This window comes from Lithobates pipiens, unplaced genomic scaffold (genome assembly GCF_037356315.1).
Source record: "Lithobates pipiens isolate NorthernLeopardFrog02 unplaced genomic scaffold, aLitPip1_a1.2 Scaffold_10, whole genome shotgun sequence".
Taxonomy (NCBI): domain Eukaryota; kingdom Metazoa; phylum Chordata; class Amphibia; order Anura; family Ranidae; genus Lithobates; species Lithobates pipiens.
Genome location: NW_027507686.1, coordinates 186,818,508 through 186,835,765, shown reverse-complemented (window position 1 = coordinate 186,835,765; position 17,258 = coordinate 186,818,508). Strand labels below are relative to the sequence as shown.

Here is a 17,258-nt window from a genome sequence, read left to right as displayed (position 1 = left end):
CCCATCATTGAGTTAACTCATTTCATTCAAAAGCCCTTAAAATTTCATTCAGACCTGCTATTTAAATGGAATCCCAGATATATGAACCGGGTTTCTTTAGCGCGCATTACAATGTGTAAGATTTTTACCAAACGGAGATCACATTCACGGTTGTTCGTTCAGATAAGAAACGAGAAACATTCAATCCTGTTCCTTCAAATTTTCTCATCACTATGTTCGAAAACGATTTTTGATTTGACCCCCCACTAATCATTCAGAGCAAATGCTCCAAAAACAATCATTTTCAAACGAAATTCTATTGGTGTATGTCCAGCTAGCTTTAAAGTTGGTCACACATGAGTAGCGATTCTTTACGTTAGGCAGGCCCTAGATGGTGCGATTTTCTTTCCTGCAACCACAGGTTGCTGGAAAGGAAATCGCTGGATTTGCCTCCTGTAGAGCCATTGTGTTCTCCCGGTGGAGGGGTGGGTGGCTGTAAGAGAATACAGTGGTTATTGCTAGTGGCTACAGCAGCTGGCAATAATCGCAGGTAAAAATCCAAAAGGCTGATTGTACCCATGTCAATTGATAGATTGACTTGAGTACATTCAGCCTGCCCATAGATGGTTTGAATCTCAGCTGGTCCCTGCTGAACAGGCTGAGATTCAAACCATCTATGACCAAGCTTTAAGCCGACCATAAACGGTACGAATATTGGCCAGTTCAGCAAGGACCGGCCAAGATTCAAACCATCTATGGGCAGGCTGAATATACCCCAGTTGATCCCTCCACTTGGGCACAACCAGCCTGTCAGATTTTTATGCAATTATTGCTAGTGGGTACAATAGTCACTAGCAGTAAACTAATAACTGCATTCTCCTGGTGGGGACAGCTTTCTGAACCATACCCCCCCTCCCCCGCCGCCAGGAGAACGCAAAAACTCAGTGGGGCGATGTGTCGATGGGGGAATCAAGCGATTCTATGGCTGGCTTTAGAAGTGACACTGGTGTACCCCGACATGACATATGATAAAACCTGTAAGAAAGTACTTCACAGTCTAGCAATGCTATGTAAAAAGATAGTTCGCAAACTTACAGAATGTCCCCTCTTGTTCTTTATCAGCTGACTACAGATAAGCCAGCCCAACACTTTACATTATAGCAAAGTTCACCCTTCTGGTACTTAAGATCTAATCAGATCAGAGTGCTTTGTTTACTCTTTACAACCACTTTTGACTACAAGAAAGCCTATAATAAGGCTCACCTGTAGCTACCCCTGCATGGTTTAGGAGAGATCCCTTGTATCAGAATATGCCGACGTCACCTGCACATGCATACCGAAGCAATGGCAAGCCCGTGCCGTTACTTCAGCTAGTATGCCGTTACCGGGAGTGAGGTCCTCGCGGCTCCGGCCAATCACAGCGCCGGAGCCCGAGATACCTGCAAGTAACTCCAGGATCGATGTCGCAGACTAGGGCGGTGTACAAGAACCCCCGCTGTGGAGGATTCGATCTAAGGTAAGTAATTCATAATAAACTAGTCTGCTATGCATACTAGATCATTATGCCTTTGTCTTGCAGGTTTTTTTTTTTTTTTTGGGGGGGGGGGGGGGGGGGGGTTACTACCATGTATAACAACAGATGTCTGAGCAATCAACAACAGGTAATTAGAGAATATAGAATATAATTAAAACATGGCCAGTAAGGTATTTCAGTAGATTGGAGATGGGATAAATGTACGTAATTAAACTGTCTAATTATCTGTCTTAGGCTGGGTTTAAACGACTACAATGCCAGACATCGCATGTGTTTCACACCGCATTGCTAGGCATATCACAAGCAATGTGTATGCAATGCAAAATTGCATCGCATTCAGACCAAAATGCTGCAGGATCCTTTTTTGCATTGGAATTGGATGGGTGTTTAGACCCATGCAATCCGTTTCTTATCCGATTTCACAGTTTGCACTGCGTTCGGCGAACCGATCTGGGGTGTCATTAACTTTACATTGACACCCCCAGCGGTTTGCAGAGAGCAGTGTGAACTGCCTGTAAGTCAGGTGAGATGCGGGTACCCGCACAGCAATCACAGTGGTTCCCGCATCGCATCAGTGTGAACCCAGCCTTAAAGGAGTTGTAAATTCTCACCTTTTGTCCTGCAGCTCCAACTCAGAACTCCCTTTTTCTTACCTGAGCCGATCGTTCCAGAGACAGGGACGAGCACAGCAGCTCCAGCCACTGTCTCGGGTCCTCATTCTGTAGATTGTTAGCAGCAGGAGCCATTGTCAAATCCAGTGACACAGGAGCGGGGGGCAGGGTCCAGTCCTGCTATCTGTATCAATGGATGCAGCAGCAGGAATTGGGAGCGTGCCCACACGCGTGCTCTCTGAGGGGGCACCCGAGAAGAGGAGGAGTCCGGAGCACTGCCAGGGGACCCCAGAAAAGGAGGATCGGGCCACGCTGTGCAAAAAACTTGCACAGAGCAGATAAGTATAACATGTTTGTTATTTTTTTAAACAAACCTTTACATTCACTTTAAGGTCCCCATACACCTTACAATCTGACTATACAATCTTTGTACAATATCCTTTAGATTTACTAGAACTATGGCCAATGCTTAGATAAAAAACAGTAGGATGACAATAACAGGCACTTCTGTCTCACATGAAAAACTGTGTGAGTCGGTGCTGATTGTTCCCATTTTTTTTTTTGAGAAAAGAAAACCCATATTTCGCGATGTGCTGGCCTTATTCACTCATTGGCCAGGTAGAAGACTATGTCAGATCTGAGCATCACAGAGATATGATAATGGTCTGGCAGATTAATACCACCCATCATTCTTGACGAGACATTTACCTGTAAATGACCAGTCTCAGGGTACAAAGAATTCCCAGTTTTCATCTTTTTTCTCCAAAATTTGTGTGATGAAGATACAATTATCCAATGTCTATGGGCGTATAAAAGTGTGCAAAGAATATTGTTACACAGGGAAGGATATATCAACAGAAGATAAAAGATATTTGTCATAAGGTTTCTGATAGACGTTTAACAATGGTTGGACATGCATGTGTGATGGCAACCAGATCATTCATCAGGCAAACAAACATGACAGCTTAGCTCTTGTATATGGAGAAGAAAGGGAGAAGATCGTAGCTAAATCTGGTGAAAACCAGCAAATCAGATTTATCAGACTTATCTCATGTCTATGGGTATTAGGCTGGTCGAGATACACTAGAGTGCGGAAGGAGAGACAAGCATGACCTGACTACGTTTTAGGCACAAACACCAGCCAACGCATCCAGCCAATGGTGGCATCAGATGTTTCATGTGTAGGCCTATAAAACAGGACAGGGAGGTGCAACAGGCACACCTCCAGTTGTGCTGTATCAGAAGTAAATCACTATCCACTGGTCATAATGTTCTCCCTTGGCCAATTGCTATTGCCCTTGGTGAGCCTTAACCATCAGTATGGTGGGTGCCTCATCCAACCAACAACAACTGTCATATAATTACTATAAGCACCATATTCCTGGGCTGTACATCGCAATTTAGCAGTACAGATTCTAATCAGATCAACACTGTGATTGGATTGCATGTCACCGATATAATGGTTTGTGCCTCATGGCATTCTTTTTCTACTGCTGGAATGTGACTGAAAAAAAGAAGGGTTTTGTGCACACCCCCTACCATGAAGGTGGTCTTCTTAATTTAACAGCTCCACACACACACACACACACACACATATATACACTCACAAGGGAACATCTCCAAATTCTGCTGTCCTGCTCGGTCTATAATTAGTGAGTAAGTTGAGCTTCAACCCTAGTGAGCCCCCTCCCTGGTAACCTGTGTTAAGCAGCTGTTCATACACTTGTCCTGCCCCTCCTGTGTGCCACTCCTCACCCCCCTGACAGCCTGTCCAATCCTGGTGGGGTGCAGATCACATTTCGGTATAATTGCAAGACATAACCAGGCCAGTGGGCGATTGAAAAGTCTCACAACTGCTCCGACCCCCAGTGCTGCTCTCTGCTCTCGGGCCTCAGGTAAGAGAAGGGTGAGGGGGGCCTGAAAAGATACCCCTTCAACAAGTGGCAGCATCACTTGTGTGAAGGGAAGGGAGACAGCACCTACGAAAAACATTAACTTGTCAGGAGGTCCTTTAATACTGAACATCCCTCTAACAGTAATAAGAGTGGATCTTTAAATTCGTATGCAGAATATATTTGTCATTCTATAGATTTATAACATTAGAACAATTCTACCAAAAGACATGATAGAATGGCTCGCTAATTGGGCTGTCATTTAAATAGAAGGTGACAATACCACTGCACCTCCCTTGTTTCCAAAGATCAAAAGGATTCTCGAAAAAGCAACCTGCTAATACTTTACTTTATTAGTAAGATCCCTAATTTAATCCTCATATGAGATCCGTACACAACTGCTCAACAATGCAATCCAGGCTAAGCTTTGGAATGGCAAGACCGGTGTCATTAATGTGACCCTGGCTGCAGTCCAGCAATGTCATGTGCTGTGTGCCACCTGAATGCATTGTCTGAACGGAACTATCTGAACCATCTATCTATCTACAATCTACTTTGTTGGCTCCTTTTTTCTAATCTTGACATCACATCGGGCTCTTCCTATTTAAAACTGGAGAATAAACCTATTTCATGATGTCACTGTTTCTCCTGCTAGAACCACCCACCCCATTTATAGGGTTTTAACTTACCTAAAATAACTCAGAACAAAATAAGACTTGATGTCCATGGTGACCAATAAGTTATCATATTTTATTCTCTGTGAAATTCAAAGATATCTGATTGATCACTGCGGTCAACAAATCCTCTAGTTTATTTTCTTTTTTACAAGTAGCCTCTCCTTTACGCGAGTCTAGTACTAGGAAAAATGAAATGCCTTTTTTTTTTTTTTTTTTTACAGATTATGTGTATTGTAAAGGTGTAGCTGTTGTCATGTGTTTCATATATGTAGAGACATCATTGTATCTAGGTTGCATGTTACCAAAATTATTGTATTTAGGGGACATGTTACCAAAAAGGCATTATTTATAGGGAGTATGTTACCAAAAATTCTTTTATTTCAGTGGTATGTTACCAAAAAGTCATTATTTCTACAGAGCATGTTACCAGAAATGTATTGTATCTAGAGAGCATGTTACCAAAAAGGCATTATTTCTAGGGATCATGTTACCAAAAAAATCTTGTATTTCAGTGGTATGTTACCAAAAAGTCATTATTTCTAGGGAGCATGTTACCAAAAATGTATTGTATCTAGATGGCATGTTACCAAAATGTATTTATATCTAGAGAGCATATCACCAAAAAGTAATTATATCTAGGAGACATGCTACCAAAAATGAATTGTATCGAGATGGCATGTTAGCAAAAGGTTATTATATCTAGGTGGCATCTTACCCAAAACATATTTGCATCTAGGAGCACGTTATCAAATATTTATTGTATCTGAGGGGCATATTATCAATTACTCCTTGTATCTAGGATGCATGTTACCAATTACTTATTTATCCAGAGGCATGCACAATACTGGAAATTTGAATTGCCATGTTTTGGTGGTATAACAAAAACATAAGCCCTTTGCTGCATGGCCATGATTAAGGAACAAGGACTTGTGTATCCCAAATTCTAGGACCATAAAGATGCTCTATATTTAAATTAGTGACTGTGTTGCTTTGTAATCTATATTAATAATCTGTTATCTTTGTTGAGGCATTTGTGAATTGTCTTTTAGCTGTTTAAATTGTCCCAGATTCCTGAGTGGGTGACATTTATAGAACAAGTTGTGTGTAGGTTGTTAGGACCAGCTGTTAGTTCTGCAGAGATGGGGGTGGTAGCACATGTCATATTAAAGGACTATATGGCAGACAGGAGGTATGGTATGGCCTTCAGTCCCCTTCACAGACTTTCACTGACGTTTTGCTTTTTTTCCTTCAGACCCTTAACTGGGAGGTGTAAACTGTGATTACATGCAGCAAAATGAGATGTACATTCCTATGATGCTCACCTTTGAAGTATTGGAAGTGTGCAATAGGAAAAAAGGCGTTGACTCTTGTAAACTGTCCACAAACATGGGGCAGATAAGATGCTAAGTTTCATAAACAACTTGAAGTCATGGCACTTATCTTATGTCATGGGACTTTTTTCGAATGTCTTGGATACACACCTCACAAATGGATTAGACACCCCATAACCCAAATGTTAAAAGATTATCCTGCCATCATATTGTCTCTCTCCCAGGTCCAGATCACCTTTAAAGGACATTCCCCAGGGGTCCCAAAATAGACAAGAATGCCCAGTTGTCCATCTCTTATACCAGCCCACCCCCCCTTTGCTATCTCATGTAACATCTGAGTCATGCAAACTGCAGCCATAGGCTCCCAAGTTTTCCTTACAGGGTGGGAGACCTAAATTAAGCCATTGGGTGACATTGGCCTTGTGTCTGGTACTGCGTTAGTAGAGTTCTCCTGCTTCAGGGATATTGCTAAGTCGTATTATAAATTAATGTAGAATAGATCTCCTAAAAATAAGATATATGCATTAAATGAATACTTTAAATTAATACCTTAATACTTTACAGTACAAAGATTCAGGTCACAGCGAGGCTGTATAAAAGGAATTGAAAAGGCCACCTACTTTGCTATATGGTTATTTGCTCCTTGTCTGGGATTCTTGTTAGATTATTCTATGCATTTTTACTGCTAGTGCTTAGGTAATGACAGTGTAGAGCATAGAAGACCTTAGAGGGTCCAGTACTGTCCCATCTGAGATATACATTTGGTCTTGGCTTAGAAACATCACAAAGAATTCAGACAATGCAACGCTTAAAGGGTCAACCCTTGCAAATTTGAGTAGATTTTGGTGTGCTGGACATCCACCACCGTCTTCTCTCTCTTTAGAATCCAAATTATGAGAGCTATTTAGATTAAAAAAAACAAGTATGTCACCAGGTACACTTCAGTTCTCAGATCTCCCCACTGCCACAACCCTCATCATTGGGGTTCTTACCGCTTAGATCTTCATTAACAATGCATACCAGATAATGCAGCAGGAGGAGTAAGACTCAGTGACAGGGAGGTAAAGCTAGGGATTTTGGTGAGATGATGTTGATATTTGGATTTCCAGCTTTGACAAGGCAATGGTTGTTCTAGCCTATCGCTATAGAGACATTGCTGAAATATCAGCTTTGGGTAAATACATTGTTTATGGGATAATAATGATTGATCAATCATCATCATCAGTGTATGATTTACACACATAGTACTGAACCAAAGTTATGTACCCACCACATATTGCCTAGCTGATCTGAGAGAAAAACAAGTGAAACCATTATTACTTTTACAGTCTCCTATAAGGAATATAGTTACTTTTTCATGATATTATCCTTCATCTTCCCTTGCTATCATTGCAATTTGGCCTAACAGTTTAAATGATAATAAAACCGGTGTATCTAGTCTTCCCCTTTTTATGGCTTTGCTGCATTGCATTAATGCACGTGTGTGTGCAGTGGAGCTGTTGTCTTAATGTATCGGTCCCGCCATTTTCTATCGCACATACAGTAACATGCATTGTGATAGCGCAGCACAACGCAGTGGGAAAGCGTGTTTTGGCCTTTAGAACTCCCGTCAGGGTTTTACTGATATCTGGGGCTCAGTTAGAGTGATTGTCCCTTACTTCCCTTTTCACTAGTGAGGAAGTGAAGGAACTCTTCAAGAAAAACACAGAAGTAAAAAGTCTTATTTTAAAATAAGCAGGGGAAGGCTAGAACCCCTGTCAGATTTTTATTGATGTCTGTTTTACTGTTGTAGATTTTCCCTCACTTCCTGCCAGGTAAAACATGGTCCCCAAAACAGGAAGTGAGGGTAAATCTCCTTACACCCCAGATCACACTATCACTTGCATGTGAATCGCACAGGAACTGCACCGCATTCACATGCAATTCAGTCATTATGAATGGGCTCAAATCACACTGCATCACACTTTTTTAGAGCAGCACTGCAACCGCATTGCATTGGTCATTTTGTACCATGCGATCCAGTGTAGGAAAACCGCAATCCTTTTGGGGTGTTGTTAACTTTGTATTGACACAGCAGATCGCAAACACAGTGCAATTGCAATATGGTGCACATATGTGTGAACCTAGGCTAATGGTGTCCCGAATAAAAGTACAAATTGACAGTGGTGCTAACCTTTCCACATTCTATCCAAAACTGCTTTGCCTTTACATACACTTGAATGTGTCAGTCCAACCAAAGCTGATAGGTCAAACTTCTGACAATCTCAGGGACCTTTATTGGTGAGATCTCTGTGCTTGAGTTCCCATGTCTGCACACTTGCTGTGGATAATATGGGGGTATCCTATTCTCCTTGCTAGAATATTTATTTAATATCATGGATTATGGGAATTAAAATAATTTTTATGCCAAAGCGAACCCTTACCAAAACAAATTTATCAGCGTTCATTAGGAAAAATGCCCATTATGTTGGTGGTCAGTAGGAAGACTGCAACCTAAAGCCGGTCATAGACGGTTTGAATCTTGACCAGTTCAGCAGAAACCGGCTGAGATTCGAACCATGTATGGGCAGGCTGAATGTACCCAAGTTGATCAATCTATCAACTTGGGTACAACCAGCATGTTGTTGGATTTTGCATGCGATTGTTTCTAGCAGCTTCCCCTGCCCCCCTGTCAGGAAAGCACAATGGCTTAGAAGGGAATCTGGCAAATTTCTTTCCTGCAACCTGTAGGAAAGAAATCCGCTCTTGTCCATGGTTGGCCTTACAATGATGGTCAGAATGCCAACCTTACAGACAGCTAAAAAGATAATTGGTCTCATACTGCTGGCATTGCCAGGGAACTATGCAGGCAATATGAAGTCAATCAGCCACAGCTCAAGGAACCCCTAGGAACCACTGGAGAAGCCCTAAGATTCCACAGAACCCAGCTTGAAAATGGCTGCCTAAGTGTGTTCTTAGATCTTCTGTAAAGATTTGTGTAACACACCTGTGCAAAAAGATCTTGGCAAGGCCATATGCTTTGTTTTATTTTTAGTCTATTGCAGCTGGTGCTGCAGAAATAGCAATACACTGCAACTCTAGCACTATATATAAGCCTCAGTTTGAGGGAAAACTTAGCCACGCACGTAGGTAGACTGAGGTTGTCACTATACAAACTATATGTATTCGAAAATTATAATCCAGCATTTTTAAATAGCAGTTGTGTTTGGAGGGTTGCCAACCAAGATGTTTGGTTTACAATGTGTTCTCAAGTTTCTCTTCCTTTTTGTTTCTTTCCAGCCGACCAAAAGCCAACATGTCTGACACAGAGGAAGTGTAAGTATATAAAACAGCATGCGTTGCTAAGTAAACAGCTGTCAACACAAGCATTTTTGTATACACATATGTAAAATATGCAAACCTCCACCATACACCCACATATTGACAATTTGGACAAAGAGGAATTAGCTACAACAGTGGCTCTCAAACTGTGAGATTAGTCTACTGTCTAAGCTAGTGAGGCATGATAGTCTTTAGATGATAAAACATATCCAATATTTGTACTTTTATCTATTGATTTATTATTTCGTTTTTATACAATTTTTATGTAAAATGTGTGTATAATATGTACAACAGATCGATTTTAGTCCATGTCTTGAATCAGGTTTAGTTTTCACTGATAACCTATAGGATAGGTAAAGTCTGGGCGTCATCTAAGACAAGGCAGGCAGACAAGTAAAAATAATTCTGACTGGTCATCATTTGCCACGTTTTAGTTGCATGCTTAATAATGTGTCTTGTTATTGCTTATTTATAGGCTTATTTATTAAGAGACAAGGCAAAGAGCAATGATGAGGCACATAGCTAAGTCATAGCTCTTGTCTCTGTTTTTTTGGAGGGACTGTCCTTCTTTTGGAAAAAAATCTCCAATTTTTGGTCTGGTGCTTAGACCTTAATATTAATAATTTATTATTTTACCAAGAGTTTTATACTACATTAAACCTTTCATCCAATCTCATTTGCTATAAGTGGTGAACATAAGGACTTGGGGTTTCGACCAGTCATTTTTTGCTTATCGGTTCTTCATGGTCCAGGCATGTATTCTTTGCCTACATACAGTACTATGGGATTGATTTACTAAAGGCATATAAGGCTGTTCACTTTGCAAGAGGATTTTAACTCAATTTAGTGAATGAGATGAAAATTCACATTGCAAAGTCTACCCAATCATATGTTTAAAAACAAAACACATGATTGGATGATGGAAGTCAGGAGAGCTTTACCCCATTCCCTAAGATTTGCTTGCAGAGTAAAAATTTACCTTGCAATGTAAGCAGCCCATTTGCTTTTAGTAAATCAACCCCTTTGTGTTAAAAGGTGTCCCTCTGTCTCATTAACAAAGTTTGGAGGTAGGGTGTAGTATCTAATTAAATTTCATATCACAGAAAAATGCATTCTTAAGCCTCGTACACACCACTAGTCTTTTCGCTGGGTTGAAAGAAAAAAACCTGACAGCTCAGGTTGGAGCCGCTGTATTAACACTCCGAGGTTAGTACAGTGATCTATCATGCTGAGCTATTGTGTTCTGACAGGGGGAAAGCCCCCCGCCAGAGCACTCTGGTCAGTAGTAGCTGGTCGGCAGACCTATTTTGGTCATGAGCCTTCAACAGAAACCGGTTGCCATAGATACGGGCCGAATGTCGGCCGGTTTCTATTGAAGAGCTTCATGCCGGCCAACATACTGGCTAGTGGTTCAACACTTTCTACACTGGCCTCATCAAATAAGTCCAATGGTAGTCACATCTAAAAAATAAAAATACATTTTGATTTTGATACTTAAATGGAAGGTTTTTTATTCTTTTTTTTTTCAACCATTTATTAACGGTCTCTTCTGTTTCTTCTCTCTTTTTTTTTTGTTCTGTCTGTTTTGTTTATTTCTGGCATCAGTGATCAGGTGGAGGGTGAGTAGGGAGCTGTACAACCTATGCACTTATGATATTGCATTTTGCTAGTTAATATTATGAATTTTATGAGTTTGTACTCAGGGCAAGGGATTTGTGGCTTTCCAACTGTTGTTGGAATGCAATACCAAGCATGAACTTTACCCAGCATGCACTATTGCCAATCCGTAGTCAAAGATAGTCACAGATTAAATGAAGTCATGTAATGATTAACAACCAAAAACTGTTTTATTTTTATTTTATAATTAAATGCATGTCACTGGGCATTTCCCTGCACATAAACTGATATTTCAATACATTTTCATTGGCCGTGATTTATTTGATATTGCATTTGGCTACAACCACAAGTCTATGCTTTGTCTTAGATATGAAGTAAAGCAATCATATGGAAATATTTGAAATATGTTTTTATAATGCACTTTAATGGGACTGCCGCTAGACTTAGATGCTGTGAATGATGATCGTTTCATATACACTGTATTCATATTTTTTATTTGCTACGTTTAGTAATGTTTCCCTTAGATACCTCATCTATATTTAACTCTCCTTTTCCCTTTCTGATGTCCTCCTTCTCTATAACCCAGCACTACAGTGTGAATAGCCTCAAGCCACCTAACAGTAGCACATATTTTATGGTTATCCTAAAATGAGCACAGACGCAGCACATCCTTTTTTTAACCTGATGCTGAACTCAGTCATCTAGGCAATCGGCTATTTTGGATCCACACTAAAATCTGTCTGCGTAGAGATAGTGTATCACTTCCAGTGCCATAAGAAAATTGAAATAGAACCCTGCGTATTAATAGCCGAACGAAGGAAAAATGAATTGCCGTGAAATAAATGTCAGCTGGACTGAGACAGCGATAGGGGTTCAACAATAGTCACTCAAATTATAATTTCTCCTATGATAGATAGATAGATAGATAGATAGATAGATAGACAAAAAAATCTATATTTTATTTATTACAGGTGTTTATACTGTGACGATTTATGCAGCGCTTTAAATAAAGCAGGCTTTATTTAAAGGGTCATTAATCATAAAAACTATATTTGACATATAAGAATATGAATTCAGCCCCTGGAATGTCTTAAACAGTGAAACAGTAAGTTCTCTCTTGCATAATAGCTGACCGTTTCTGTGCACCTAATGCCGTGTACACACGACCGGACTTTTCGACAGCAAAGTTCAGATGGAACGAATGCGTCAGATAATTTGTTCATGTGTGAGTTTCACTGGACCTTTTCTGTCGAAAAATCTGATGGACTTTAGAAATAAAACAGGTTTCAAATCTTTCTACCCGAACTCCGCCAGAACCAGTTACTATTGAGAAAACCACTGGTCTGTATGTAGGTCCGATGGACCAACAACGATGCAAGGGCAGCTATTGGCTACTGGCTATTGAACTTCATTTTTCTAGTCTCGTTGTACATCATCGCCTTAAACAATCAGACTTTGGTGTGAAGGCAAGCCCGTTTCAGCGGAACTCCGTCGAAAAGTCAGTTGGAAAGTCTGCCAGAGTTCCTTCCGATGGAAAGTCCGGTCGTGTGTGCATGGCATTAGATTTTGAGTGTTCCAGCAAATCCTGTTGCATACTCCGTAATATAAAATAAATATTAAAAAAATCTAGTAGAAAACATGGGAACCCCCCTTATAATGGCCATAGCAGGTGTGTTGATCTAGGATCTGAAGCTCAGAGACCTCCCCAATAGAATAGATATATAAAAAAAACATCAGTTGGTTTAACTCTCTAGCATTTTGCAAAAACTGAAATGTTGGTTTGATTGTACTGACCCTTTAAAGGGTCTGGTAATGAGACTTGTCTGCTAATTCGCATGTGCAGCGTTAAGGATAACCCTAAAACCTGTCCTGATAGTTGTGTACTCACTCTTCAAACTTTCTTTGATACATATTCCTTTTTTTTTTTTTTTACCTATTCTTACATCTATTCCTGCTTTGATACCATTTTTTTCTACTTCTTCCTATATAATGCATTTATCTTATCCTCAGCTGCATTCCTTTTGTGCACGGTCCATATTAAACAGTGACTGCTCCTCTTTCATCTTACTAACAGGGTCCACTCCCATCTGCTGACCACTTTATGAAATTGGTTCATTTTGAATGACATTGACTTTTCTCTAGGACTCTACTGCAGATGCAGACTCCTCTTGTATGGTGTATATGTTTTAAACTTGTTACACTGTCAGAGACTTCTGTGATGTTGTTCTGAGTATTATACATGTCTCTTGTTTGTACGTGTTGTACCATTTTTGTGGAACTGTAAGAGGAATTAAAGTGAACATTCTAAGTCCAATCAATTGCCTTTAAAAATGAATATAACATTTTTAATTTCTCTTATGAACCAATAGCTTTTGTTCTTTTGAATTTTTTTGTAGATCAGTGTGATGCATATCAATGTGATGTAGGTTGTCTTCATGTTTTTTTCTGCTATCAAAGACTGAGGCTTATCTCTTTAGCCACTTAAACCCAGACAGGTCCCATACAGTAAATGCACTTTGTGAGAATGCAGGTGTTATATACCGAGGGACATATGATAATGACACCTTGGGGCATAATCCATCAGCCATACTTTTTGGTCATGTCTGGATTTAACGTGGACATTTTGGGAATCGCAGTCTGTTTGTTGTCCTTTTGTCCTTGTTGACGTTGCTGTTTTATTTTCTTTTATGTCTACTCAACAGAAGAATACGAAGAAGGTAAAATGGGTCAACTTACTAAATTCTTCATAGCGGACCATCAGTCCTTAACTCCATAACACTGCAGGATCGAATGGATCAGCGGGGTCTCACTAATGTTTATCATGTCCCCTAACCCTTTCTCTACCAGACAAGTCCATCATAGTGCAAATTTGATGTTTCTATACACCGGATAGGTTATGGTGCCTTCTTTTTTAGAAAAGCAGTGCAAAGGGTGATGTGTGTACCATACAAAAGCCAATCAGACTTTATCTTTTATGAGTTTAGGTGGGCAGAAGCACTAAGAGATGAATACTGATTGGTTGATATGGGTTTTTGCATACAAGGACCATCAAATATCAATGGGCTGTGTCACTAAATATACCGTGTGCATATTTCTGCAGTGAAAAGAGTTCATTCTTTCATATATCTCAGTTTTTTTTAACTTATAACTGTTGACCCTGTTGTAGACTTCACATTTTTAGTTCTCTTTTTACCTCACCTTATTTTATCCTCATTCCCATTCATGGCGATAATGGAGAATACTTTTATATTCATTGCTGATACTGATAGATCCTAGAAAAAGTTTGGGCTTAACTTAAAAAAAAAATCTGGCTAATGATTTCTGATTTTGATCTGAAACTATATTATTGGCTTTAGAGAAAATCTCAATTTAACGCTAACTAAAATACTCCATAAACTATCAAATGTAACGACAGAACAACAAACCTAGTGCTTAATGCACGGTGTAATCCCTCAGGATTTTAATAGGCAGACCAGGGGAGTGGGTAAAAATAGTAGTAAACTTTATTACACGCGAACATTCAATAAATAGAAAAAGATAACATTATAAACCACAGCAAGATACAATATACTGAAATACACCCATCGGTATGGAAACAAGCTGCCCTTAGGAAAGTTGGTTTTGGACCTATGTAGTCCTTCTTCAGAGGTTTATGTCATTTGGGTCATGAAAGTTCTATTCTAATGTAGACCCAAATGGCATAAACCTCTGAAGAAGGACTTAAACAAGGTCTTGAAGAAGGTTCGAAACAGGTCAGGTGTCACTGCCAGCATGCACATATGCTAGCCCACCAACTTTCCTAAGGGTAGCTTGTTTCCATACCGATGCGTGTATTTGGGTATATTGTATCTTGCTGTGTTTTATAATGTTATCTTTTTCTATTTATTGAATGTTCACATGTAATAAAGTTTACTACTATTTTTACCTACTCACCTGGTCTGCCTATTAAAATACTGAGGGGTTACACCGTGCCTTGAGCACTAGGTTATTTTTTCTGTCGTTCCATTATAGATTGGACAGATCAGGTTTTTGAACATACACCTACCAATTCCTCCTCTGCTTTTTATCAAATATAGGTTCTCAATTCATGAGGTACCAGTAGTAAGAGTAAGTCATAAAGTACAATTACCGGTCCTCTGTAGTTCGATGATGAGTCAACATCTGAAACAAAATTTATGCTGATGAGTGGGAATGAGGATTTATATAGCATGACTTTTTATTCCAATCGCACTTTTCACTTTAACACCATCAAGTGTTCCACAACTTTTAAATGTAGCTGAGTAGTTGTAGGAATACCCGCATGTCACTTGTTGTTTGTATCCCAGTCCAATGAATGAAAGTATCTGAAAGGGTTGTCTCTGTTGCCAAAACAATTGGTTTCTCCATTTTTGGTTTCCATGAAACATGAAGGAGAGAATGAGATTGGTTGGTAACAGACACATGTGATTTTAGAAAAAATTCATTCATGAGGACCACTGTCTCTTGTGATCATTTTTTATGTTTTTGATTGTAGTGATTGTAGAGCAGCTGCTTTGGGGTAATCTGTTACAGGTTGTGCTTATTTATTTCTAAGGTACCGTGTGATTTCAGCAATCTTGTGCTCTGTAGGTCTCTGTTGATGGCTAACCTGTTTTGTTTGTCTATTTTCTTGCTTCTCTGCCCTGCTCTTGCTACAATGTCAAAATGTATGAACAGAGGAGGCACAAGAAGGTATGTACTGCTCTCTTGGACTAGTTTATTAGCAGGGTCAATGTTTGGTTGGTGGGATATGTTGATATCTACTGTTATCGAAGGAACAAAAAATGATTTGTGGTGGTCTCCAAACTGAGTTAGCTATCTATATGAAGTGTCCCAATCATACATAGAATGAAGTGATATTTACAAGTTGGTAAGATATCACGTCTCCCCTTAGGCTGGCCATACATTATACAATTTTCCAGTACAATATTCCTTCAGATTTACCAAAACCGTATAATATGAGGTCAGACCTATTTGTATGCAGTCAGGCAGGCACGTGCACTACATTGTTGAAGGTGCATCTATTGGAAATTTAATAAGAAAATTGTATAATGTATGGCCAGCTTTAGTGAGGGCAACGGGCCATACTTATCAAAGTTCCTGAAGAAAGAACTGCCTACAGCAACTAATCTGTCTTTCCATTTGTGGTTGGTATGGAACATCTAGACAGTCTGGTTGCAATGCCAAAAGAGGCAGGTTTGCAGGGGTGGAAAGCTGCTTATTTTGGCAGATTAGTATTAAGTCCTGATTCACACCTATGCAGGTTGCATATTGCAAGTGCATTTTGCGTTTTTCAATAAAAGCTTTTGATCCACTAAAGTATATGGAACCAAAAAACTGAAAATTAGTCTCTGGCCCGTTCCATGAAATGCACAGATGTGAACTACATCCATAGCAAACCATGTTAAATGGACTGTAGTGTGTTTCTGGAAAACTGAAAACGCACTAAAAAATGCATAGGTGTGAACCAGGCTTGATTTCATACCGTTACCTACACTAAAATTAAAAGAATTATGAATACTGAACAGATAGAGTAGTAACAGTTTCAAAAGTGTTTTTTATTGTGCACTTAAAAAAGTAGTGTTATACATATATACATTTTACAACTGTGCTTTTATTTGGACCATCATTTGTGCATATGGTACGAATGGTTCATTGCCCATTTTGTACACATCGTTCATTGCCCATTACCACAACACACTTCAATGTGTGGTATATGTACACAGTAGTGTTTAGCTATTCATTCTGAATGGCACCCTTAGTCATATATTAATTGTACACTTAGACCCACAACACACGGATGTGAATGCGCTGCAGTACTCTACATTGTTAAGATGTAATGCAGATCCATTATTTTCATGCATTGTGGCTCAATAAAGCAACTATTTGATAGAATAACACGCTCTCTTGAAGCGCTACAGTGGCAGTGGAATCTTCAGCATTTGATACACTTCAAGGAGGTTTAGGTGCCTGTATGCCCTGCTGGACACTGCAGTTTTTTTCGCCAGCCCCTTCATTGCTACTGTGTCCTCTATTGACATAGTGGCCAGTGGATGAAAGCACAGTGTACAGAGGGGAACTGAGCATCCAACCCTGAAGTATTGGATAGTGAAGGTTCTTACCTGTTGCAGGTCAGATGAGTTCATTCTTTACAGGGAGACTTTTTTTTTTTTAAAGTAGAACTATAGGCAAAACATTTCTTTTCATTTTGGATAGAGTAAGGGGGGGTTATAACCCATGTCATTTTTGACATCTGTGTCCCACTGGGGAGATTTACC

General features: G+C 39.7%; 1 protein-coding gene across 5 annotated transcripts in view; it reads left to right on the top strand.

Annotated features, from left to right (window-relative positions):
• The first annotated feature begins 3,864 nt into the window (after positions 1-3,864).
• The window catches only part of TNNT3 (troponin T3, fast skeletal type), a 42,397-nt gene continuing 29,003 nt past the window's right edge, over positions 3,865-17,258 (top strand). For 2 of the 5 annotated variants that reach the window (XM_077460731.1, XM_077460728.1), the window contains exons 1-4: positions 3,867-4,019; positions 9,304-9,339; positions 10,951-10,964; positions 15,658-15,672. In XM_077460731.1, coding sequence (XP_077316857.1) covers positions 9,320-9,339; positions 10,951-10,964; positions 15,658-15,672 — 49 coding nt within the window. In that variant the 5' untranslated portion in view covers positions 3,867-4,019; positions 9,304-9,319. Of the gene's footprint in view, positions 4,020-9,303; positions 9,340-10,950; positions 10,965-15,657; positions 15,673-17,258 lie in introns of all 5 variants that reach the window. The other 3 variants (XM_077460733.1, XM_077460732.1, XM_077460729.1) reach the window with 2 other exon arrangements.